The sequence below is a fragment of the Physeter macrocephalus genome, chromosome 5 (genome assembly GCF_002837175.3).
Source record: "Physeter macrocephalus isolate SW-GA chromosome 5, ASM283717v5, whole genome shotgun sequence".
Taxonomy (NCBI): domain Eukaryota; kingdom Metazoa; phylum Chordata; class Mammalia; order Artiodactyla; family Physeteridae; genus Physeter; species Physeter macrocephalus.
Window position 1 is genome coordinate 12,686,821 of NC_041218.1, and position 26,426 is coordinate 12,713,246.

Below are 26,426 nucleotides of genomic sequence, written 5' to 3' on the forward strand. Positions count from 1 at the left end.
TGGCCTTCACCAGGATCTGAGCTGCCTGGCGTGGAAGGGAGAAACGTGGTGCCCTCACTCACCTTAAGTGGGTGTTCTGTGCAGGCTCTTGCCAGGGCAGGATGTAGCCCCCACGGACATGAAGATTAATGTGGTCAAGAGGCGCTGGCAAGGACTTCCACTCTCCCCGGGCTTGAATGTCCACACCCTGTGGGCCAGAAGAAGGTGATGGAGAGAACACATCTGCCCGAATGACGCATTTACCAGACATCTTGTCCACGCTCGGAACCTGCTGCCTGTTCAGGACCTGTTATCACACTTTTCCATGCTCACCCAGCTGCTCTATGGGATCTTGAGTTGCTGCCAGGGCATCATGTCAGGATCTCTTGTCTTTGGGGGCTTCTGCTGTACACATCCCATGAGATCACAGATGCCTCTCACCCTACCCTTACCCCACATCCTGTTTCTGCGTAGGAAGTACTGCTAGAGGAGGCTGAGGGAGCCTTCTTTCTTTCTGTTAGGCTCCTGATTCACTCCCCCAAAGACACGTCCAGACCTTCCCTTTGTTTTGTCCCCACGCTGCCTCCGTCTCCCTCCACTGCCCTACTCCACCCTTCCCAACTTCACTAACACCTTTGACTCCTACTTGACAGAAATAATTCAAGTGAACTGCCTTACTTCACAAATCCTTATCTTTAACTCATTATATATTCCTTTATGTTTCACATCTTGATCTTGCCTGTGACAGGGAGAAGCATCTCTCACCCCAGGCCATAAACCTCGATTCCTAAGAAACCGTCCTCCCACATGTTCTCAGCCTAGAGCAAGGCTTCTCAAATTCACCACTGTGGACGTTCTGGGCCAGATAACCCTGTGCTGTGGGCACTGTTCTGTGCTTTCTAGATGTTGACCAGTGTCCATCCACTAGATGCATCTCCCCCACTTCCCACCACATTGTGACAACCAAAAATGTCTCCAGATATGGCCAATGTCCCCTGATAGGCAGGTCCCTCCTTTTGAGAATCACCACTTTAGAGGTAAGGAGCACAGCTACCATCACATTTCTTCACTTTTGGTCCCCGATGTTCATTTTATGCAGATTCGATCTATATCACATTCGCCGGGGTGGACTCTGCTTCGTGGGCCTGCCTCAGGACCCCAGAGTCTATACAAACTCCAGCCCACATCTCTGGGCTTCTTCAGTTTTCTTACTGATATCATGAGAAAACTGAATTATATGCTTTCTAATGACACTTTATTCTAGTATCTTATGAATGCTGGACTTTTCCTCCATCGATTGTCCTACCTTCAAGTGAAATTTGATACATGTAAAACCGTCAGTTATATTTCTACCAAATTCTTTATTTCTCTCAATGTTTTTTTTTTTCATTCTACTACACATTGTGGCTAAATATGACATGCTACCTTCTCATGATTTCCTTTCCAGTACCTAATGAGTCACAGCCTTGTTTCCTTTCCTTTAAATAGTTTCTGACCAGGCTAGCCTAAAAAATTCCTGTTAAAATATCGATAAAGACATGACTATAAGATCAAACCTAAAAGCAGCATTATTAAAATAAGAAATGACAACCTAATGTGACTTTGTAAAGGGGAATTTTCATCAACTGCATAGTCACTGAATATGATTGAGAAGCACTGTTTTAAAAATCCAATATATATTCTACCCTGTAAACAAATAAACAAAATGGCCACGAGTGAAGTACATAAAAACTTTAATTCACACACACTGTCTGCTCTTAATCTTCACTAAAATAGGTAATCAATAAGACAAGTCAGAGTAATTCCATGCCTCTCCCTCTTCCAAACAGTCTACAAGCTATAGTGCCCGATATAGAAAGGAGAGAGGGATGGATAGAAAACAACTTCATGAAGTGTTCAGTCGCATAGGCATGACGGAGACAGACAAAATCTCGTCAAAGAGTTATCAACTGCTGATTTTGCAGCTTGAGAGCCTGAGCAGATGAAGATCCAGTCTTGCCAGAAGCACATCAGCCTGTCCTGCCTCAAGGCACCTGCCCCTTCATCAAACAAGCACAGTCTAAAGGCCAAGCAGTAAGGATGGCTTGTTGCTTCTGCAGTCAGATGAGCACGGGAGAGACAGTGTGGGATGGGAGTCCGCAGCTACTAAGGTGGCAATGGTAGGAGAAGTCATGATCCCCGGGAAGTGGGAACCACAGAGACAGGGAGATAGGAGTCTTACCTTCTTCACCCACCCTTCACTCAGGCATCTGCTCATTTCCAGCTCCACTGGACAAGCAGCAGAGAAACTGGGCAAAAGTGGTAGCTCTCAAGACAAGTAGGACTTTCTTATTTTTCCCTCTCCTGCTTTCTATCTCTTTGCCTTTCTGTTCTGCTTTCTAGGTAATTTCCTAGATTGCACCTTACAATTTCTTTTTAAACAAAATTTTTAAATTCCTGCATCATGCGTCTAATTTCCAAGGATTGCTTTGTGAGTATGCTTTGTTTAAAGCATGTTTTCTTATCCTAAGCATATCTTCTTATCTGCCTGAGGAGATAAAAATTTTCTAGTTAACTTGTTAATAACATATGTGCAGAAAATTATACAAATAAAAAATTCACAGCTCAATAAAGTTCTACCAAGTGAACACACCCATGAAACCACCACCTAAATCAAGAAGTGACTACTACTAGCATCCCAGAAGGCTCTCTCATCCCCTCTCATAATAATCACCACACCAGAGGCGGCAACTATTCTGATTTCTATCACTTTTGCCTGTTTTCGAACTTGTATTTCATAAATGGAATCTTACATTCTTTACTCTCTTGAATCTGGCTATTTGTGCTCAAGATTACACTTGTGATGTTCATTATCTTTGTTTATGTAGCAACAGTTTATTATTTTCATTGCCCTATAGTATTCAGTTTTAAAAATAGAACATGATCTATTTATCGAGTTCACCATTTATGGACATTTGTCTTATTTCCAGGTTTTTTTGCTATTTTACAAATAGTGCTGCTATGAAACATTCTTGGACTTTTTTGGTGAAAATATATACACTTTAGGAATAAATCTATAACACTATCATTTCTTCCCAGATGTACATTGACATAATATATATATAATATATAGTGATAAAATATGATATACAATATGTATTAAACAATGAAAATTCTAGTACAAGCTTGTTTATATTTTCTGGATTGATAATATTTTTTAATGTAATCTGGGAGAATATACAAAAATAATCATATTTCTGAAAAAAGATGATGACACATTGGTCTATCATACAGTAAACTGTATTATAAATAAGTAATCACTAAAATGTTCAGAACTGACAGAATACATCATTCATAGATTAACAAATCAAAAATAGAAAGGAAAAAAGAGACCTTTCAGACAAATTCTACCGTATGTAAAAACAGTACATAATAACAGAAGTTTAGCAAAGCAAAAATATTGGGAAATTTGACCAAAAAAAGGCTGTATCCTGACATTTCGCTATTCACCAAATTCATTCCAGTGACTGAAAAAGCATTAATTTGACTATATAAAAGTTAAAATATCTATCTAAAATTATAAAAAATTTTAAAGCAAATGACAACGTGGAAAAATACTTCCAATAAACATGGCAAAGTGTTATCAACTTAAGTGTGTAAATATCCTTTAAACATCAGTACAATTAATTTATCTTAATAGGAAACTGGCAAAAGAATAGAAAGGTCACAGAAGTACACACGGGCTGTCGAAGATGATCACGAATCAGATCAATAGTGAGCATCAGGGACCATTTGCCTTTAAGAGTGATACAAAGACGAATATAAATATTTTAAAAAACGAATAGTCAAAGCTGACAATGACTTAGGGAAATGAACACTCTTATCAAGTGCTGATGGGAATGTAAGTTGTTTCTGAAATTTTGCCGACTTTTATTAAGGATTCTTGTGTTAAGCATCTTCTCTGGCTAGAAATTCAGAAAACCACTGGGTGATGGGTGGGAGTGGAGCACATGAAAGACATGCTCTCTTGAACAGACAAGATGGAAATTTAGGTTAACAATGTTCTGTTGAATGGAAGAGGTGAAAATTTAGGTACTGTAGAAACAGGAATTATATGAACTATACATAAATTCCTACCTCACTTAAGCATATAATAACCTGTGTGACAACAAAGAAACCCAGTTCAGAAACAGGATCTGATTGAATCATCTGCTCCGAGTGGAGAGTCTAAGTTTCCATTCTATTTACCAGGTGCAAATTTTTCCATGCTTTTGCTAACATCTGAAATACATCCTTCCTCTTCATCTTTTAAAGTACTGAGTATATTTTACTGACACTTCTGTAAACTGTCAGTGGGACTGGGTGCTGATAAAACCTTTTGGAAAGCAATCTGCCAGCATCTGTCAAAATGTCAAATACTCGGGCTTCCCTGGTGGTGCAGTGGTTGAGAATCCACCTGCCGATGCAGGGGACACGGGTTCGTGCCCCAGTCCGGGAAGATCCCACATGCCGCGGAGCGGCTGGGCTCGTGAGCCATGGTCGCTGGGCCTGTGCGTCCGGAGCCTGTGCTCCGCAACGGGAGAGGCCGCAGCAGTGAGAGGCCCGCGTACCGAAAAAAAAAAAAAAAAAAAAAAAAAAAAAAAAAAGTCAAATACTTTACCCCAGCAAATTCACGGACCAAAACTTACACCAAGATATATGTACCGTGATATTTCCTACAGAATTGCACCATTACTTATAAAAAGAAAACAAGAAAACAAACTAAAATCTTAACTGTCCATCCACAGAGGTGCTTTGCTAAATGATTCCATACAATGGAACATAACACAGCTCCTAAAAAGAATGGGGAAGAGTTTCCAGTGCTGACATACAAAGATCTTCAAGATACGTTATTAAGTGAATTAATCAAGGGGTCTAATAGTATGCACAGTAAGATACTATTTGTGTAAATAAAAAAAGAATACACATATGCTAATCTACGCACAAATTTTTATCAGCAAAGATATATAACAGATTGTTAATGGGGGTTAGCTTTAGAAGGGGGACCAAGGATTGGGAGACAGGGAGAATGGTGAATTTTACTTTCCATTTTCCAATGTTTTCCCTTTTCCAATGTTTGAATTTTTACCAGTGGAGGGATTTTTACTTTCCTAATTTTTTGGCACCCCATCTGTCTTTCAGGGTACCTTTCCAGTCCATATTCCTCTGATATCTTCCATCCTTTAACCAATATACCTGAATTTCTTCTTCCTCTAAATTTCTACACTATATTTTAATATTCCACAGTGTTCCTTATATCGAATGATTTTTTAATTTTTATTTTAGAGTATAGTTAATTAACAATGTTTTGTTAGTTTCAGGTATACAGTAAAGAGATTCAGTTATACATATACATGTATCTATTCCTTTTCCAAATTCTTTTCCCATTTAGGTTATTACAGAGTATTAAGCAGAGTTCCCTGTGCTATACAGTAGGTTCCTTAACTTGTTCCTTTTCACATGACCAGATGGTGAAACAGGTCTCATACACTTTGTGTATCCTCTAGAACAGGGATTAACAAATTTCACCTTTAAAGGGTCAGATAGGATATATTTTACACTTTGTGGGCCAGATAGCCTCTGATGAAACTACTCAAAACTACTTGATTCTAATTAAACATCAAAATTTTATTTTTTTCTAAATGGCTTGTTCCATCAACATTTGGCTTCCTATGTTTTGTTTTATCTCAAAAAGAAACAAAAAAAGTTGAAAGACTCAATCAAAGCTATTTTCTATTTAAAGGGAACACTCTTGCACTGTTGGTGGGAATTTAAGTTGACACAGCCACTATGAAGAACAGTATGGAGGTTCCTTAAAAAACTAAAAATAGAACTACCATACAACCCAGCAATCCCCCTACTGGGCATATACCCTGCGAAAACCATAATTCAAAAAGAGTCATGTACCACAATGTTCACTGCAGCTCTATTTACAATAGCCAGGATGTGGAAGCAACCTAAGTGTCCATCAACAGATGAATGGATAAAGAAGATGTGGCACATATATACAATGGAATATTACTCAGCCATAAAAGAAACGAAATTGAATTATTTGTAGTTAGGTGGATGGACCCAGAGTCTATCATACAAAGTGAAGTAAGTCAGAAAGAGAAAAACAAATACCATATGCTAACACATATATATGGAATCTAAAACACAAACAAACAAAAATGGTCATGAAGAACCTAAGGGCAAGAGGGGAATAAAGACGGAGACCTACTAGAGAATGGACTTGAGGATCTGGGGAGGGGCAAGGGTAAGCTGGGACAAAGTGAGAGAGTGGCATGGACATATATACACTACCAAATGTAAAATAGATCGCTAGTGGGAAACAGCCACATAGCACAGGGAGATCAGCTCAGTGCTTTGTGACCACCTAGAGGATTGGGATAGGGAGGGTGGGATGGAGGGAGACACAAGAGGGAAGTGATATGAGGATATATGTATATGTATAACTGATTCACTTTCTTATAAAGCAGAAACTAACACACCATTGTAAAGCAATTATACTCCAATAAAGATGTTAAAAAAAAAAAGCTATTTTCTATTTAAAAGCCATGTATAAAACCAGCAATTCCAGGAAACTTTTCTCTTCTTTGATAGCCCTCACACTTCAATTTCTTTTATATGGTATATATAATTATGTACATATGTATTAGTGTTTATAACATGCAAATATTAGCTCCAGATTAGATGGTGAACTCCATAGGGAAACTTTTCCAGTTTATACCACACCCAGAGCTCAGTAAGGTGGTTTGCACCTGGGCAAGGTTGGGACTAGAGTGAGATGTATAATGTGCCTAGGATGCACCATTTAAGAAGGCACTTACTCTCAGGGTACTGCAAACACAGGGGCCGCCTTAAAAAGGAGTGCCTCCTTAAACCGTGTGCCCTAGGCACCTTACTTGCTTCACCCTGGCTCTGGCCCCGCACCCAGCAGCCTCAGTGTACTCAGAATGACTGCCTGTTAGTGAATAAGCCAGTCAACATGCAAACTCAGGACAAAGGCTACACTCACTTAAAGGAAGTTGGCTGCTCCCTCCCTCCCTCCTTCCCAAGCCCTCGTTGGGAAGCACAGAGCAGTCTTAACCTACTGCCAACCAGAGGACAGATCCAGCTCAGGAAAAAAGGGTATGTCAGGGAGGACTCAGGGCTCCATAAGACAGAGAAGAAAAGGAACAAAATTTCCATTGTCCTTCCAGGGTTTTCACCCAATCCCACTACAAATGGCTTGGCTGAAAGGGCCCAGAGCATGCTCTGCCTCTTGTCCTCCTGCTGTTATCCTTTTGCTGTATTTCTAGTTTGCTGCTTTGCTCTGCTCAGAAAAGTCAGGAGAGGAGGACTAGTTAGAGAGAGAGGAGACACTACCTTTGATTCTTCCTCAAGAATCAAACTCTGGACTTCCCTGGTGGTGCAGTGGTTAAGAATCTACCTGCCAATGCAGGGGACACACGTTCAATCCCTGGCCCTGGAAGATCCCACATGCCATGGAGCAACTAAGCCTGTGGGCCACAACTACTGAGCCTGCGCTCTAGAGCCCACGAGCCACAACTACTGAGCCTGCGTGCCACAACTACTGAAGCCCGTGTGCCTAGAGCCCGTGCTCCACAACAAGAGAAGCCACCGCAATACGAAGTCCGCGCACCGCAACAAAGAGTAGCCCCTGCTCGCCGCAACTAGAGAAAGCCTGTGCGCAGCAATGAAGACCCAATGCAGTAAAAAATGAATTAAATTAATAAATTTATTAAAAAGAAAATCAAACTCTGACTTGTCTGTGTCCCTGCAAAAGAACACTGCTTGTACCAATTTACATTCCCACCAACAGTGTAGGAGGGTTCCCTTTTCTCCACATCCTCTCCAGCATTTATTGTTTGTAGATTTTTTGATGATGGCCATTCTGACCGGTGTGAGGTGACACCTCATTGTAGTTTTGATTTGCATTTCTCTAGTAATTGGTACAGCCACTTTGGAAAACAGTATGGGGGTTTCTTAAAAAACTAAAAATAGGGCTTCCCTGGTGGCGCAGTGGTTGAGGGCCTGCCCCCACTCCTAGGCATATACCGGAGAAAACCATAATTCGGAAGGATACATGAACCCCAATGTTCACTGCAGCACTATTCACAATAGCCAGGACATAGAAGCAACCTAAATGTCCATCAACAGAGGAATGGATAAAGAAGATGTGGTACATATATAAAACGGAATATTACTCAATCATAAAAAAGAACAAAATAATGCCATTTGCAGCAACATGGATGGACCTAGAGATTGTCATACTGAGTGAAGTAAGTCAGACAGAGAAAGACAAATATATGATACCGCTTATATGTGGAGTCTAAAAAAGGCTACAAATTAACTTATCTACAAAACAGAAATAGAGTTACAGATGTAGAAAATAAACTGTTGGTTATCAGGGCGTAAGGGAGGGAGCGATAAATTGGAAGATTGGAATTGACATAAATACACTACTATATATACAATAGATAACTAATCAGGACCTACTGTATAGCACAGGGAACTCTACTCAATACTCTGTAATGGCCTATATGGGAAAAGAATCTAAAAAAGAGTGGATATATGTATATGTATAACTGACTCACTTTGCCGTACACCTGAAACTAACACAACATTATAAATCAACTGTACTCCAATAAAAATTTAAAAAAAAAAAAAAAAAAAAAAAGAACACTGCTTGAAGCTTCTGTGAAACATTGTTTTCCCAAATGAGTCTCTGGGGTTCAGACTAGCCCAGAAAAGCCATATGACAGAGAAGGCTGTGTTCCTTCCCCATTTCTAAATGCATTTGCATTACACCAGCTCACAAAAGTCGGGCCTTATACCTCTGTGTACATTTTACATACTGCCTAGGACCTTGCTTACCTTAGGAAAGTACATTTAACAACTCCTCTTTGGGCATCTATGCTATAAAAGAAGGTATTATGTAAAGAGACAGAGGGGAAAAGGCTCCTAATACTTATGAACTTCCAGTCTAGCAGGGAGAATATAAACAAAAACCATAGTTTCCAGTACAACTTCAAGCATTTACCAGTGTCTGCCATTTTACACCACTGTGAATAGTGGCGGTATAAGGAAAGATAAAAACTAACACATAAAGAACACCCACAAAAAGCCAGGCACTACAGGAGATGCTTTTATGCATTTCAGAACAATTCTGTGAGGGAAGCGGTCTTTCCCCATGTGGAGGTGAGAAAAATGAGGCTACAAAGTTAAAAGTGACATGTCCAAGAACACACAACAAGTGGGTTACGGAGCCAGAATTTGACCCGAGGTCTGTCAGATTCTAAAGCCTGTGCATGCTATCATTTCCCCAGGTTGTATAGAAACAATGAGAAAAACTTACCGTGTAGTAATCATACCAGCGGGCTCTAGGGAAATAGGCAGTGACATTTCTGGCGTTCTAAAATTAAACAAAAAGAAACAAGGCATGAGCAGTAGGCTCCGCTCTCTAGGGCAGAGTAACCATTTGCATAGTGAAGGGGTCAAAACAATGCAATGGCCTTGGACCCACAGGCCTCTTCTCCCTAGAGGTCACCAGTGTTGGGAAAGGCTCCCTTCTCTGATCCCTTCTCAAACTGAGGAGATCTGCCTAACCAAAAATGGTGGCTTCTGTAAAACCCTTTGGGATCCAGGACTTAAGGGGGAAAAAAATCATCATTTACTTATAGACTTATCCCATACCCTCTCTAAAGAGACAAACTGAGGTTGGGTCTAGAGCAGAAAAAATATTTGTAGGTTTACGGCACCAATACTTCAGAAATTATGATTAGTACTGTAAGTTTTGGAGAAGATCCGGTTAACTGTTATTTTAATCAGAAGCCTAATCATTGATAAATGAAGTAAAGAAATGGCTGCCTGAGGACCTCTTTTGGAGGAAGGGAAGAGCTAGCCAGCAACAAAATTATACACATTGCTACAAACAATCTTTCTGAAAAGTTTTGTTTTAATGGTGATAGCAGACAGCAAGGATTTCCTTATAGTACTGTCCCCACCTGACTCATACGCCTTCTTTCAGTTAAAGAAGAAATGATTATATCTTCAAATATATCAAAGGGTTTTTTCCTTCTTGATTATCCAATGAATCAGAATTCGTTATACTGATTTTAAAGACGAGGGAGCTGAGGACCAGAACACCTAAGTGACGAACTTCAGCTCAGAGGGAGAGGAAGAGACAGAGGTAGAATAAGAAAACACATCTCAGGACCCCATCAGATGAGGCCTCTTCTCTTCGACTAGTCACCGGCCTCATAGCTGGGATCCTCTATTCATCAGAGGCCTCCATACTCACAGGCTCCAGGACAGGGCTGACCAGGAAGGCTGGGCCCAGAAGGAACTGACTGTCTACATCCCAGGTCACCTGGTCTGACACAAACCTGGAGAGGGAAACCAAGGTACCACAATTAGGACCCCTACAGGACTCCAGATCGAGGCCTTGAAGAAACTCCTCACGTTCAGACCCAAGTTGGAAATCCAGCCGCATCCTATGCCATCCTTCATTCTTTCCCTAGGTCAACATTAATTAGATACATGCTCACTTTCTACATGTCATGTTCTTCAAACCCCAGAAATGGTTGGATTTAGACACGTTCTCACCTATCAACATCTCCACACGTTTTTTAACCACAGCACATTTTAACGCAAGAATGGCCTCCATTCCTCAGATATCCCCCTGGAACACCTTCTTTCGAGACCTGAGCTACTATAAAGGATAGGTAGGTCTTTACAGGCCCAAATTAGAAAGAAATTATTCTGTGTTGTATTGCATATCATTTTGAAATTTTTCCAAAAAAATCAGTAGTCTTTTACCAAAGAGCTAAGGTGTGACTGATACCATGCTAAAAGGAGTCATAACGTACGGTCTGTGCCTAAAGAGCTTTTGGCAAAGGCAGTCATGCCTTTAATTTGGAAGAATTGTTTTCTTCAACTGCCACCATATAGAATAAAATCATCACTTAGTCTTTGGTAGCCTCGCTAGACACTCACTCGTGGAGAAGAGGCCGCACGACAGTGCTGCCCTCCGTGTTGGCCCTGTGCATCAGGGTGTACAGATATGGCAACAGGGCGTATCTGGTCTGCAGGACACTTCTGGAGATAGTCACAAAGGTAGAATCCCAGGACACAGGGTCTTGCCTCTAAGGAGAAAAAAAAAGTGTTCAGGGCTCAACTTAGGGGACCTGGGGGACGTAAGGAGATCACTGAACATTTATTCCAAATGAAGATCAAACAAAGCTAAACCAATGATGACTATAGATGAGACTCAAAGAATATTTTTAATAGACCAAAAGAGGTCACTGAAGCTTTCCCAGGACAGTTGAAAAAAATTCCCCATAAGAAATTGGGGGGTGGGGTATATATTTGGTACATTGCCCAAACTGAAAGAATACTGATTCATTGAAACATGAGGATTATTTCATGTACTTGTTGGCTATTTGTATATCTTCTTTGGAAAAATGTCTATTCAGTTCCTCTGCCCATTTTTAAATCAGATTTTTTTTTTTTTTTTTTTTGCTATTGAGTTATATGAGTGCCTTATATATTTTGGATATTAACCCTTTATCAGATACATAGTTTGCAAGTATTTTCTCCCATTCTGTGGGCTGTCTTTTCATTTTGTTGATTCTAGGCAGAAGCTTTTTAATGTGATGTAGTCCCACTTCTTTAATTTTGCTTCTGTTCTTTGTGCTTTTGGTGTCATATCAAAAAAAAAGTTGCCAAGAACAATGTCAAGTAGATTTTTCCCTATGTTTTCTTCTAGGAGTTTTATGGTTTCAGGTCTTAATCCATTTTGAGTTAATTTTTTGTGAGTGTGGTAAGATTTGAGTTATTTTTGTGAGTGTGCCTGTGATTATCTAGTTTTACCAACATCATGCATTAAAGAGACTATGTTTTCTCCACAGAGTATTTTTGGCTCTCTTGTCAAATATTAGTTGACAGTACATGCAAAGGTTTATTTCTGGGCTCCAATTCTGTTCCATTGGTCTATTAGTCTATTTTTTATGCCAATACCATACAGTTTTGATTACTAGACCATGTAGTTTTGATTATTATAGCTTTGTAATATAGTTTGAAATCAGGAAGCCTGATGCCTCTAGCATTGTTCTTTCTCAGGACTGCTTTAGCTGTCTGTGGTCTTTTGTAATTCCGTACAACTTTTAGGATATTTTTTTCTATTTCCGTGAAAAATCCCATTAGAATTTTGATTGGAATTACATTGACTTATAGATGGTTTTAGTATGGACATTTTAATGATGTTAATTCTTCTGATCCATGAACACAGAATATTTTTCCACTTGTCTCTTTCATCAATGTCTTACAGTGTTCAGTGTACAGATTTTTCACCTTCTTGGTTAAGTTTATTGCTAAGTACTTTATTGTGTTCTGATGCTATTGTGAATGGGATTGTTTTCTTTATGCCTTTTTCAGATATTTCACTGTTAGTGTATAGAAAGGCAATCGATTTCTGTATGTTGATTTTATATTGTGCAACTTCACTGAATTCATTGATTAGTTTCTAATAGTTTTTTGGTGACATCTTTAGGATTATCTGTATATAAGATCATATAAACTGTAAAGAGACCATTTTACTTCTTCCCTTCTGATTTGAATGCTTTTTTTTTCTCATCTGATGGCTCTGACTAGGACTTCCAGTACTCTGTTGACTAGGAGTAGTGAGAGTGGGAACCCTTGTCTTTGTCCTGATCTTAGAGAAAAAGCTTTCAACTTTTCACTGCTAATATTAGCTGTGAGCTTGTCATATACGGCCTTTATTTTTTTATTTTTTGGTATGCGGGCCTCTCATTGTTGTGGCCTCTCCCGTTGCGGAGCGCAGGCTCCGGACGCGCAGGCTCAGCGGCCACGGCTCACGGGCCTAGCCGCTCTGCGGCATGTGGGATCTTCCTGGACCTGGGCACGAACCCGCGTCTCCTGCATCAGCAGGCGGATTCTCAGCCACTGCGCCACCAGGGAAGCCCTACGGCCTTTATTATGTTGAGGTACCTTCCTTCTATACTCAATTTGTTGAGAGTTTTTAATCATGAAAGGATGTTGTATTTGTCAGGTCTTTTTTTTCCTTCACCTATTAAGATGATCATATGATTTTTATCTTTTATTCTATTAATGTGGTATATCACATGATTTGCATATACTGAACCATCCTTGCATCCCAAGGTTAAATCCCACTTGATCATGATGCATCATTCTTTCAGTGTGCTCTCAAATTCATTGTACTAATATTTTGTTAAAACTTTTTAGAACTATATTCATCAGGGATATTGGCCTCTTTTTCTTTTCTTGTAGTGTCCTTATCTGCTTAAGTATCAGGGTAATGCTGTTCTTGTAAAATTAGTTTGGCAGTGTTCCCAAACCTTTAATTTTTTGGAGGTGAGAAGTATTGGCATTAATTCTTTTTTAAATGTTTTACAGACTTCACCAGGGAAACCATCTGGTCCTGGGCTTTTCTTTCTTGGGAGATTTTTGATTACTGATCTCCTTACTCATTACTGGTCTGTTCAGATTTTCTATCTCTTCATGATTCAGTCTTGGTAGGTTCATGTTTCTAGAAATTTATCCATTTCAACTAGGTTGTCCAATTTGTCAGTATATAATTGTTCATAGTAGTCTCTTATGATCTTTTATATTTCTGTGGTATCAGTTATAATGTCTCCTTTTTCATTTACAGTTTTATTTATATTTGCGCTTCCTCTGTTTTTGTCTTAAGAAATCTAGCTAAAGGTTTGTCAATTTTATCTTTTCAAAGAACCAGCTCTAGTTTCATTGATCTTTTCTATTTTCTGGTCTCTATTTTATTTATTTCTGCTCTGATCATTGTTATTTCCATTCTTCTGCTAACTTTGGGCTTAGTTTGTTCTTCTTTTCCTAGCTCCTTGAGGTGTAAAGTTAGGCTGCTTATTTGATATCTTTCCTTTTTCTATAAACTTCCCTCTTAAGACTTGGAATAGTAATTAGCAGGGGCTGGGAGGTGAGAGAAATGGGAAGATGTTGGTCAAAGAGTAAAAACTTCTTGTTATAAATTAAATATTTCTGGTGATATAATGTACAGCATGGTGTCCATAGTTAACAATACTGTATTATATACTTGAAAGTTGCTAAGAGCGTAGATATTAAATGTTCTCACAACAGAAAAGAAATGGTAATTATGTGACATGATGGAGGTGTTAACTGACCATACTGTGATAATCATTTCACAATATATAAGTATATCAAATTTTTAAAAAAGAAACATGAGGGTTTAAGGGTTTTGAAGATGTCCTTGGGGAATATAGACTACATTACTTGTAGTTCAAAAAGGGAGTCTGTGTTCCTGGTGACACAGAACTTTTGAGCTCTGAGCTCAATGTCCTACCCGGGCCCCAATGCTGTTGTGGTTCCTCGAGAAGGGGTAAAAGGCCCCCAGCTGCATCCAGCGAGCACACATTTCATATTCAGCATCTTGAAAGAATCCACAAATATCTGCTCCTGTCTGAAACAGGGTAGAATAAAATGGACCCGTTAATGATTTCTGAAAGATGTCACCATCTGCTTGGTGATTAGGAGTAATCCAAAGGACACTTACAAAGGATATGCCGAAGAGGCTAAACTCCATCATGCCTGCAACGAGAACCACAGCTGTGTCAGACAAGGTACTCATGACCTGCCTCCTCTTCCCTCCTTGGAGAAGCCTTGATCGAAGACCCCAACTCCTCTCCTCTCCCAGCAGCCCACACACCAATGATAGATTTTTTCAGCTGGTCCCACGCGGCCGTGTTGTCACCCAGCCAGTGTCCTCCCCAGCGGCCAGAAGAGGGAAAAGTGGAGCGAGTGATGACGATCCCTCGCTGTCCCGTCACCTCCTGCACAGCTCTGCTCGGAGGGGAACAAGGGGGTGATTTAGGGCACAGCAGGTGAGAAGAGGCCACAAACCTTCTCCTCCCAGAGCTCCTGAGCCTAGGGCATGGTGACAAAATATCTCCTGTGTCACAGAAGGGAATATGGAAATCTAAGCCATGAGGTTCCTCACTGACTGACTCCATATGATGGTGATATTAAAAGTTGTGTCTTAACATTGTGTTTTATAGTGTTTCATATTTTAAAAAAAACTTCACAATGTAATAAACTCACCAGATCACCTAAAAATAACAGGTAATCACTAAATTTTGCTATTTATTTACTCAATACTTAGTTTTATATATTTGGGAAAGAAGAAGATGAATTCCTTTATAAGGCTTTCCTTAGGATACTTCTTACTAAGCATGGAATGAGCACACAAAATGGGACAGTGATAATTAAGTAGAACACCAGTTGGCGACCCAACAAGAATGACAAAAAGTAAATTCTAATAGAGATGAGTCACTTTTGAAAAAAAGGAGAGGTATCCAGTCCTCTGTGTTCCCTTACAATAACTAAAGTTATTGTAGCATCATCCATGCTGCGTGATAAACTTACTTATGTCTCCACGTGTATTTCCTCCACTAGGACTATTAGTCTCTTACTTAAATAAGGACCACGCCTTATTTAAATCTGTCCTGCTAACTAGGATCACAGGGTCTGGCTCCGTGCTCATGAGTATTTAATAAATGAGAATTGCGACAGAGCTATAATTAAAGTCTTCTTAACTCTTGGAAGAGGGAATGAAAGGACGAGCAGTGTAGCTTCATCAGTCCCTGGCTGTCCCTGCAGGCTGTCCCGACTGGAGAAGGTAGTCGATGACTCACTCGTACGTGGGTCTGGTCTGGGCCCACCCGTACAGGCTGTGCACGTCGTAGTGCCGCACCGGGGAGCCGTCAGGCAGGAGCTGCTGGCTCTCCATGCACAGAGTCTTGCTGCTCAGGCCCCTGTCCCTAGACTCCAAATCTGAGGAAAAAGATCTAGTGATGTGAAATCCACCCCTGCCTGATCCTGTTTATCCTTGACCTCTCCTCATGGGATTGGACTCTGGATCATAAGACTAACTTGACCCCTGCATGGGTCCCTCTCCTCCCCAGGGGCATGGAAACATGCCCGGCTCTGAGCTACAATGGCACTCGCAGGTGTTTTCAACATCCAGGGCCCCGGAGGGTTCCCCAGGAGAAAGCAGGGGCATGGGGAAGAATGCAGTTGTCAAACACGTACTGAGTGACAGGCTCCAACCTAGGCTTTTAACATGTACGTTATTTTATGTAATTCTTATCATAGTTCTATGGACAAGATATCATTATCTTCCTTTCACAGTTTAAAAAACTGAGATTAGAAAATAGCAAGTAATCTGCTAAAGGTCACACAACTCATAGAGAGTATAATTTCCGGAGCCAAGATATGAACACAAGTACAACGCCAAAGTCATTGACTCCATGATAAGGTGAGGCCATTACTTTCCACCCACTGGTGACAGAATAAATTCCTGTGGAGGGATTAACATGAGCCTGAAGAAGTAAGACACCTAGCTGTGGGATCCTTTGGAGACATCACCAGAGTTAAGTGTTTTTTGTAAAAAATTTGAGAAACATACCCAAAGGGGCCAATAACTTGCCCACACCCAACTGGGTAAAGTTCTTGGAGTGCGTTTGTCTTTGGTCCCCCCTAAACCAGAGTGTCACTCAGGATGTCCCTGAACATCAGGATAAATGTCTGGCTGCTGGACTCTTGCAGCTCACTCCCTGCAGCCATGGCGCTGCCAGTAGAGGAGGCCAAGGGCCCTTACATGGCATGTAGGGAGGGTGGTTCAGACAGGCATCCTTGCAGCCTGGAGGGACTGCCCCACTCACGAAGCTTGCCGGTTCGTTCATATCCTAGAAATGTCAAACACAGGAATACTTTACTTTTAAAAAGAATTATATACTGTCAACTCAGAGACAAGGAAGTAGAGAATAATTGTTCACCATCCAGCAATTCCATAGATACCAGCCCAGGGAGATTCATCAAATCCAGCTTGAAAAAGATCAGTTAAGCCCTACAGAATGACTGGCTGGTGGATTTGAAAAAAAATTCTCACTCAGGGTGTGAGGCAGGCTCAGTTCCAAGGAATTCCTGGTAATCAGCTTGGAATTCTACAGCAAGAACTTCAGACAAGGTACAAGGTATTGAGGAGTATCAGAATGGTCCACTCCAGATTGGAGGAACTGCAGTCTGATATGTCCAAACTCTTTCTTGGATGACTATTACCCCTTTTGATTAAAGGTCAGTAATACATATGCTTAGGCACACAGAGATAGAAACACGCCTATCCCCATGCACACAGACACAAACCCACACACGTACAATCCACATGCCATCAAACTTCAAGCTCTTCTCTGGATCCCGTGGATTGGTGTACATTTCTCTCAACTCCCTTTTCCACCATGTGATGGTTGAATTACGGAAAAAGTCTGGGAAGGCCACATAAGCTCGGTATTGCTGTAAAAAGTAAATACAATTTATTTGTCCCAAACAAATATATTAGACAGAAAACAGGCATCTCCTGAAAGCTTAACTCATGCAAAGCCTATACTGTGTGGTGATAGTTAATCCAAAATTATGAGCTTAAGTAATGTTCTTGGCTTATCTGAAACAAAATGAGCTCAAAGAACAGAAATGAGCACAAATGAGACACCTTCTTATCATCTGGAAAGCATCCATGGACTGTTTTCCTCTTTGTATCAACATGAATGGTAGCCATCAACACCCTGAACTCACTTTTTCCATAGTTAGATACCCACCCCTCAACTTCTGTCCTGCGATTTCCTAAGCACTCCTCAAAGACAAAGCACGAGCCAGGGAGACTGCAGCTTGAAAGGGGTAGACAGCGGATGCATTGTCAACAGGTTGAAAAGAAACATCCAGCTGATCCTCTCCTATCCCATTCCCAGTAGGAAAAAAGGGTGAGAGGTAAGGACTGCATTTTATTACATAAGACTATCTAACTGATATGTATCTGGGTTTTCTATGGTTTCAGAATCACTTGAAAAGTGCAGTTGTGTGTCAACTAAATTGGGAGGACTTAAAGAGGAAGTTTCAACTCCCCTTTCTCTTACCTTCTTCAAATAATAAAAAACTGTCTTTATTTTAACCTGGAAAATGGACCCAAGGTATAACTCCTGAACTATAACCCTTTTGAGAGCAAGGCCTTTGTTGACCTTTGAATTCCCCAACCATGCTTAGCTTAGTAGCTGACATAAGATAAATGTTCAGAGCATAATTGTAAATTCACATCACTTAGCAATAGCAAATATTCTTAAATTTCTATATAGCTATGATGCTTGTTATGGAGCTTTATGGTCCTTTGTATGTCTCAGTAAATTGGTTCCTCTGTGTTCATCAGTGCATTTCAAGAGTTAAAAAGCTAAATAATGCTGGTGGCAAGAGTGTGGGTGGGGAGGAAACAACAGAAAAAGGACTTGGTCTAGGGAACCTCCAGTACCTATACATGATAGGCAAAAGGCAAGTGGAATCCCAAATGTCTAGAAAAAAGGCCAAAAAGAACACAAAGAAAAAACCAGAAATGGATCAGTGTACAGGGATCCAGCTCACAGAGAACTTCCGAGGTAGTGAGCCACACCACTGAGCATCTCGTGAAAGGGAGGCATGCCAAGGTTGCCTTTTTGTTAGAAAATGGAGGTAGAAACATGGACCCAACAAAATAGAACCTTTCACCAGAAACAGAGAGCTCCAGCTCAGGCAGGGTTAGAAACATGGGGTAGAGGAGGGAAGTGGAGAATTGGAATAAACAGAGTCAATACCAGCTGTGTCCAAGTGATAACTGAATCCCAAATGAGATACAAGTGAGAAACTTGACTATGATTTATTAACCCCACTAAAAGGTGCTCTGACCCTTACCCATGAAATTAAAAATGTTCTGCTGTTCTCCAAGGTACTGGCTCTGCCTCACTCCTGTCTGTATTCCACTCTTGCCTCATGGCTTCTGTCCTCACTTTCCCTAGTCCTCAACTCATGATGTACCTACTTGCATGTCTTGTCCCAGGATTACTTATCACAATCCATTGTGTGCTACAAAAATGCAATTCCTAGGCTCCATGCCAGGCTTACTGCATTAAATATCTAAGCTTCAGATCCAGTAGCCTCAGGCCCACTAATCTCATCAAGTGGGTCTTATTAATATAAATAGTTAAAATCATTATATCTATTGAGAATGTCTTATGTGCTGCTACCTAACAAACACTGCGACCCCCTAATGAAGTATTTCTCATCAGGGGCACAATTGGCATTTAGGGCAGGAGAATTCTTGGTGGAAAATCCCCTGCAATTGGGCATTCCTGGTCACTGCCTACAAAATGTCACTTGGTGCTCCCCTTGCAATAATCAAAACTGTCCCACAGATTTCCAAATGCCCTAAGGTGGCAGTATTGCCTCTAAAGGCCGATGTACTGTAGGGCTCACACAGTGGTAGCCAACTTGATTGCTGAAGTGGCCCTCTCCCCAGCATACTGATTTAAAAGTCATGGTACTGCCATAAAAACAGATACATAGACCAGTGGAACAGAATAGAAAGCCCAGAAATAAACCCACACATGTGCAGTCAATTAATCTTTGACAAGGGTGCCAAGAACACAAATGGGGAAAGGATAGTCTTCTGTTAAAGGTGTTAGAAAAACGTGGATATGTAGAGAACAAACATATGGACACCAAGGGGGGAAAGCAGCGGCGGGGTGGGGGTGGGGGTGGGATGAATCTTAAGAAAAAAGAAAAACATGGATATCCACATGCAAAAGAATGAAACTGGACTCCTATCTTACACTGCTCACAAAAATTAATTCAAAATGAATTAAAGACTTAAATGTAAAACCTGAAACCATAAAACTCCTAGAAGAAAACACAGGAAAAAGCTCCTTGACATTGGTCGTGGCAATGATTTTTTTGGATTTGACACCAAAAGCACAAGCAACAAAAGCAAAAATAAACAACTGGGATTACATCAAACTAAAAAGCTTTTCTCCACAGTTAAGGAAACAATCAACAAAACGAAAAGGCAACTTACAGAATGGGAGAAAATATTTGTAAATCAAATACCTGATGAGTTAATATCAGATGTATATAAGGAGTTTATACAACTCAATAGCAAAAAAAAAACCCCCCAACACACAAATATATTGATTTAAAAATGGACAACAGACCTGAACAGACATATTTCCAAAGAAGGCACACAAAAGGCCAACAGGTACATGAACAGGTTCTTAGCATCACGAATCATCAAGGAAATGCAAATCAAAACCACAATGATAATCTGTTAGGACAGCTTTTTTGAAAAAGATGAGAGAGAACAAGTGTTGGCGAGGATGTGAAGAAAAGGGAGCCCTTGTGCACTGCTGGGGGGAATATAAATTGGTGCAGCCACTACAGAAAACACTGGGTTAGCAAAAACTTCGTTAGGGTTTTTCCATAAGATGTTATGGAAAAACCAGAACAAATTTTTTGGCCAACCCAATAGTATGGCGTTCCCTCAAAAAATTAAAAATAGAACTGCTGTATGATCCAGCAATTCTACTTCTGGGTATATATCCTGAAGGAAGCGAAATCAGCATCTTGAAGAGATATCTGTACTCCCATGTTCACTGCAGCATTTATTCACGATAGCCAAGATGTTGAAGTAACCGAAGTGTCTATCCACAGATGAAGGGATAAAGAACGTGTGGTGTCTATACACACAATGGAATATTATTCAGCTATGAGAAAGAAGGAAAACCTGCCATTTGCAACAAAATGGATAAAGCTAGAAGGCATTATTCTGAGTGAAATAAGCTAGACAGAGAAAGACAAATTCTGTATGATCTCACTTATGTGTGGAATCTGAAAAAAAAAAAAAAGTTGAACTCATAGAAACAGAGAGTAGAGTGGTGATTACCGGGTGCCAGAGGGTGGGGGAAATGAGGAGATGCTGGTCAAAGGTTGCAAGCCTTCATTTATAAGATGAATACGTTTCTGAGCCTAATGTACAACATGGTGATTGCCGTTAATAATACTGTATCGTATACTTAAAAGTTGCTAAGAGAGTAGATCTTAAACATTCTCACCACACAGTACACAAATGGCAACTATGTGAAATGAGGGATGCGCTACTTAACCTGATTCTCAAAATCATTTCATGATATATATGTATATCAAATTATCACATTGTACACTTTACATATATACAATTTTATTTGTCAATTATACGCCGTTAAGCTGGCGGAAAATACTAAAAACTAAATAAATAAAGTCAAGGAGCCCATGACCCTGAACTTCTCTGGCGGATTCCTATGTCCATGTGGGCTGCCTGGACCATGAAACTTCAAGTGATCTGTGAGAAGCAACAGAGATTACAGCAAGCTAGGTTCTCTCCCTTGGATCCTCATCTGAGATCCATTACAAGTAAGAACCTGTTCCCAGGAGAGTGCAAGTTTTAACATATGGCTGGAAACTGGGAGATAAGATCAAAGTTGGGAAACCCAAGGAAAGATGGGGGGATTTATAAGAGAGAAGATGGAAAAGCCTGTCCATGAAAAAAAAGAGGTACAGAGAAAATTACCCAATCACTAAAGACAGGGGTGGGAGACTGTTTAAAAGGGATACGCAAGGCAAAAACAACTGCAAATACAACAATAATGAAAACAACAATAAATACACTAATTTAGGCAAAAGGCACTGTTTCTTCGAGGTATCATTCAGCGGAAATTTCATGGATGTTTGCAATCTGACAGCCTTGGATTGGAAATCACCACTCTGTCACCTAAAAGCATGGACAGAAGTAATTTAAGCTCTCTGAGTCTTAGTTATGCAAAGTATAATAATATCTACCTCCCAACTGGGGTAAAATATTGCATGTAAAGTGACTGGCACACAGACAGACACACAGGACATGTTCCCTACGTAAGTATCCTCATCTCGCACCCATGCCCATGCCGGGGATGTCCAGTGTCCTAAGTATAGCTGCACCTTCCTGGTAACCCTGATTTCACCCAACATCCATACAGGCCCTTTACCTCCACTTGACTTTCCCAGTCTAGAGAACTGTTGATAACAGCATCAGGAAAATCAGGCCAGACCTGTGAAGAGAAAAATGTTTAAAAGCAATGCACTAGATAATTTCTCTTACATAGCATTTCCTAAGAAACTATAAACCATGTCCTAGAGGTGATAATTTGATTTTCTTGTAGGGTTGATCTAAAGAAAAGTGGATCTCACAATGCACATACATTCCTTTAAAATTCCTTAACAGTGGTGACAAATACTGATGGAGAAAATGACAACTTCTGACCTCAGAGTCCAAATAGAAAAGAAAAAAAATGTACAAACACACTAACAGTGTGGGGATTAGTGGATCACTGCACAGAGCATACCTTTCCCCAGACAATGCTTCCATCATTCGGATCTTTGATGAAGACATCGTCCTCCACACCCCGCGTGAAAGGGGGATAGGGCTTTGTCTCGTTGCCAGAAATGGCTGGGTCCTGAAATCAAAGCACAGGTCAGGTGAGAAAACCAAAGCCAGGGTAGAAAAATGGAGAACTCTTCAAAAGCGGAGGCATCAGCTTCCACCTGAGCTGTAGAGCTTCTGTGAATCCAGGGAAATACACTTTTCTTATTGAACCTCAACTTCTCTACTCATAGCATGGAAGAAAACACAAGTATAAAGCTTTCTCCACCCAATCCCATTCACTCTTCCAAACAGACTCCGCCCACTCACACAGGGACTAACCAGAATGAGGATGACCCGCATCCCGTCGGCCTTCATTCGAGTAATCAGAGCTGGGAACCCCTCAAACTTGGGGCTGAGGGTGAAGTCCAGCTGCCGCTCCATGTAGTCGATGTCCGCGTACTGCACGTCCTGGAGGAGGACGAAGAAACTTGCAAAGGCCCACGTTCCATGTGAGAACGACGCTCCACTAACCAATGGTGAATTTCAGTCGGCAACTTTTTTATTTTTCCAAATCCCACCTCTGTTATTTGTTAGGTATTAGGTTCTGGAAAATTCACCTAATTTTCAAATTTTGAGTTGTAAAATAGAAAAAAACTAAATTTGCAAAAAAGAGGATGATAATGCCGAACTGGCAAGGCTGTGGAGATAAATGAAAGCAGCAGATGAAAGTGCTTTGTGAAGGGCCAACATAAGGAGCGATTGTGGTTACCACCCCCATCCCCAGAGGCTGCCCCTGGTATCAATGGCTCATACTCAGAAAAAATAACATAATGTAAACTACCTGGTACTAATACAACATGGATAGTAAGCCCATTAAAACAAAACAAACAGAAGCACCTGTAATTGCTTTGGAATAACTAATCCTGGGGGTTATCAGACACCGCTTTCTTATTAAGAATAAAATATTGCATGCTATACTTTCCGTTAGTAGGAACAATCACAAACAGTAGAAAAATCAATACAATAAAATTAAGTATGTAAATGGTTTACGGGACCAATTCTCTGATTAGTGGACCCCTCTCATCTTCAAGTGAAGGCGGAGTTTGTTTCCATAATTATTTCCTCTGGAAACCAGTCCCAAGATCCCTACATTCAACCAGGAATTAGCTCAAAGCTGTGGGAACACTGGGCTGCAGTGCCAGCAAAGCGTTGGAACTGAGGTTATATCTACATACACAGTGGTCTGACTGAATTTGGGTCAATTTCTTTTAATTAAGCAAAACTACTCTCTGGGCAACATTTTTATGGTAGCAAGAATGTTTTTGACTAGATGTTGTGAAGTCATGTGAAAGAAACGGAAGCATGATCTAGCAGAAAGAGCCCTCAGGCTGACCCAATGCCCTCCTGCTTTGGCAAATCACTGTGACTCTTAAGTTGGGGACAATGACACACCCCCCCTTATACTACTACTGGGTAGGGGTGAGGCTGAGTGTGATACTGTATGAGAAAGTACTTTGTAATTTTATAGAACCTGATAAAAATCAGACAAACTAATCCAGATACAGAGACAAGGGTTGGCCATGCGGTCCCAGAGCCAGTACCCCACAGACTGACAACGTACATAGGGGATCTGGGCAGCCACCATCTCATCATACGAGCTACCAATCTCAGCGTCGTTCTTGTATCCATAGCGACACAGCTGAAACCCCAAGGACCAGTAAGGAACCATCACTGGCCGACCAATCAACTAGAAAATAAACAGAAAATTTAGTCCTTAAAAAGAAGAATCTGGGTTAAAGTTGTACACAAAGTAATATGAATATTTTTCCAGTGTCCCCAGTTAGATAATCAACAAATTCAAATCCAGAGAGAAACTAAGAGGATGCAGAGCCACTGAGGTAACTTGGAGAAAGCTTCCTGCCAGACTTGACCTCTCTCCCTAGGAGTTTTGGAAAACCTGATTTTACTCTGATTCCTAGTAGCAGACCAGCTTACTGGTTAAGAACACGAAATTCAGAAGCAAAATACCAAAATGTCTGGGTGACCATATGGGATCCAGTCTCTGCTGGCTATGTGACTCTGGGCAAAAGTGAAATAACCTCTTCTATATCTGTTTCTTCACTTGTAAATTGAGGATAATAATATATTTGTTTCATAGTGTTTTTGTGAAGACTGAATGAGTTAACGTATGTAAAGTGCTCTGACATGCAACAAGTAATATATCAGTGACATATAGTAAGTTTTATGTCTGTGTTTGTTGCTGCTGCCAAAGCAACTGTTGGGACCACTATGACCACAACCACTACCACAACCCTCACCACCACAATCACCACCCTCACTGCCACCACTGCCGCCACCATCACCACCACCACCATCACCACCATCGTCGCAATCACCACCCTCACTGCCACCCCCATCATCACCACCACCACCACCATCACCACCATCGCCACTATTACCACTGTCACCACCACCACCCTCACTGCCACCACCATCATCACCACCACCACCATCACCATCATCGCCGCAATCACCACCTTCACTGCCACCACCATCATCACCACCACCACCATCACTACCATTACCACTATTACCACCGTCACTGCCAACTACCACCAGTGGCACCACTACTATTGATACTTCTGCTATTCTGCAATGCTCTGAGAGGTTACGAATATAATGGTTATCAGGATGTATTTATGGTTCCTTACTCTATAGCCTACCTGTCTCCCAGAAAGACCAACAATTCTAGTTATCATCTAAGAACTACAGAATGTGCTGTATAAATACTTGGTAACCAGCTGAATTCCCTCCTACCTCAGTGTACTGCTGAGTGACAAGCTCTGGAGTTGGCCCCAAGAAGACATAGAAGTCCAGAATTCCTCCTGTGGTACGGTATGTCAAGGCAGGCAAGGGCTGGAACGTCACATCTGGAAATGTAGGAAAATACCAATCAATATGGAAACCTTCAAGTGAGAAATTACCCCTGAAATTCATACATTCTCCCTCTTCCTATGCCTCCTTATTGTAGAGTGCTGAGAGAAGGTATTTTGTACTATACCTACACAGAATTTAAAAAGTTAAGTGAAGGTCTGCAGGGTAATCTGTGCCTGGATTTTCTTCCCTTTCATGCACTGATTACCTTATTATATGTTTTGTCCTTCTGTTCTTTTAAAATTGTTATGATCATTTTTATTTCAGAATAGTTTAAAACTTACAAGAAGTTGCAAAAATAGCACTAAGAGTTCTCTTGGACAATTCACCCAGCTTCCGCCAATGATAACTTCTTACATAACCATTGTACATTGTCAAAACCAGGAAACTGATGTTGATATAATACTATTAGCTCAGGTAGAGGCCATATTCAGATTTCACCAGTTTTCACAAGCATGCTTTTTAACCCCACTTCCTGATTTTCCACCCCCTTTCCAATACACCACGCAAATTTTCTTTACACCCTCGTACCCCCAGAGTGAGTGCTCTGACCCACAGCTTCATCACTAATTCAAATTATATTAGTGGCTCCCACTGGCTGACCTCCAGGATACTTGGGACTTGCTTGGTTTTGCTACCCCTTCTTACGTTGTTTATGCCAAATAAGAGTTAATTCTTATTACTACACGTTACTGAACTTAAATAAACCGAAAGGCTAAAGAGAATGAAGAAAAAAAATAAAAAGCACTCTCTCCACAAGATAATAATTTTGACTTCAGGGGCAACATGATCAAACACATTCTTAAGTTCCTCAAGGATGACTGATTCACAAACATAAAGGGAGATGCCAGCATCATCTTACCCATGGCGTTGCTGTTCAGCAGGAGCACCCCATGGGCATTGCCATCCTCCTCCAGTGCCGTGTAGTAGGGGTGGACACCATAGGAATTCTTCTTGTACTGGGAGAGTCATGGGGAGAAGTGGCAGGAGGTTAGAAGACAAAGGGTGAAAAAAAGACAGAGATTGAGAAGGAAACTCAACAAATTGATTGATAAGGTGTGTCTAGTCTTCTCTGTGAAATAAACACATAAGAAACAAAGAAACCCGAGAATTGGCCCACTTGCCTAAAAGCAGAATGTGACCATCCAAGCTGAGTGTTGGAAAGATGAAACAG

At 40.7% G+C, this 26,426-nt stretch overlaps 1 protein-coding gene across 1 annotated transcript in view; it reads right to left on the reverse strand.

The window, feature by feature from the left end:
* MGAM (maltase-glucoamylase) overlaps positions 1-26,426 on the reverse strand; it is a 145,471-nt gene that overhangs the window by 5,930 nt on the left and 113,115 nt on the right. The window contains exons 30-45 of the mRNA XM_007103334.4: positions 26,115-26,211; positions 25,136-25,248; positions 23,940-24,065; positions 22,658-22,786; positions 22,299-22,409; positions 21,942-22,004; positions 17,248-17,382; positions 16,691-16,778; positions 15,726-15,864; positions 14,741-14,874; positions 14,588-14,622; positions 14,378-14,494; positions 10,999-11,147; positions 10,304-10,388; positions 9,359-9,415; positions 63-187 (exon numbers count right to left, since the gene is read on the reverse strand). Coding sequence (XP_007103396.3) covers positions 63-187; positions 9,359-9,415; positions 10,304-10,388; positions 10,999-11,147; positions 14,378-14,494; positions 14,588-14,622; positions 14,741-14,874; positions 15,726-15,864; positions 16,691-16,778; positions 17,248-17,382; positions 21,942-22,004; positions 22,299-22,409; positions 22,658-22,786; positions 23,940-24,065; positions 25,136-25,248; positions 26,115-26,211 — 1,703 coding nt within the window. The remainder of the gene's footprint in view (positions 1-62; positions 188-9,358; positions 9,416-10,303; positions 10,389-10,998; positions 11,148-14,377; positions 14,495-14,587; positions 14,623-14,740; positions 14,875-15,725; positions 15,865-16,690; positions 16,779-17,247; positions 17,383-21,941; positions 22,005-22,298; positions 22,410-22,657; positions 22,787-23,939; positions 24,066-25,135; positions 25,249-26,114; positions 26,212-26,426) is intronic.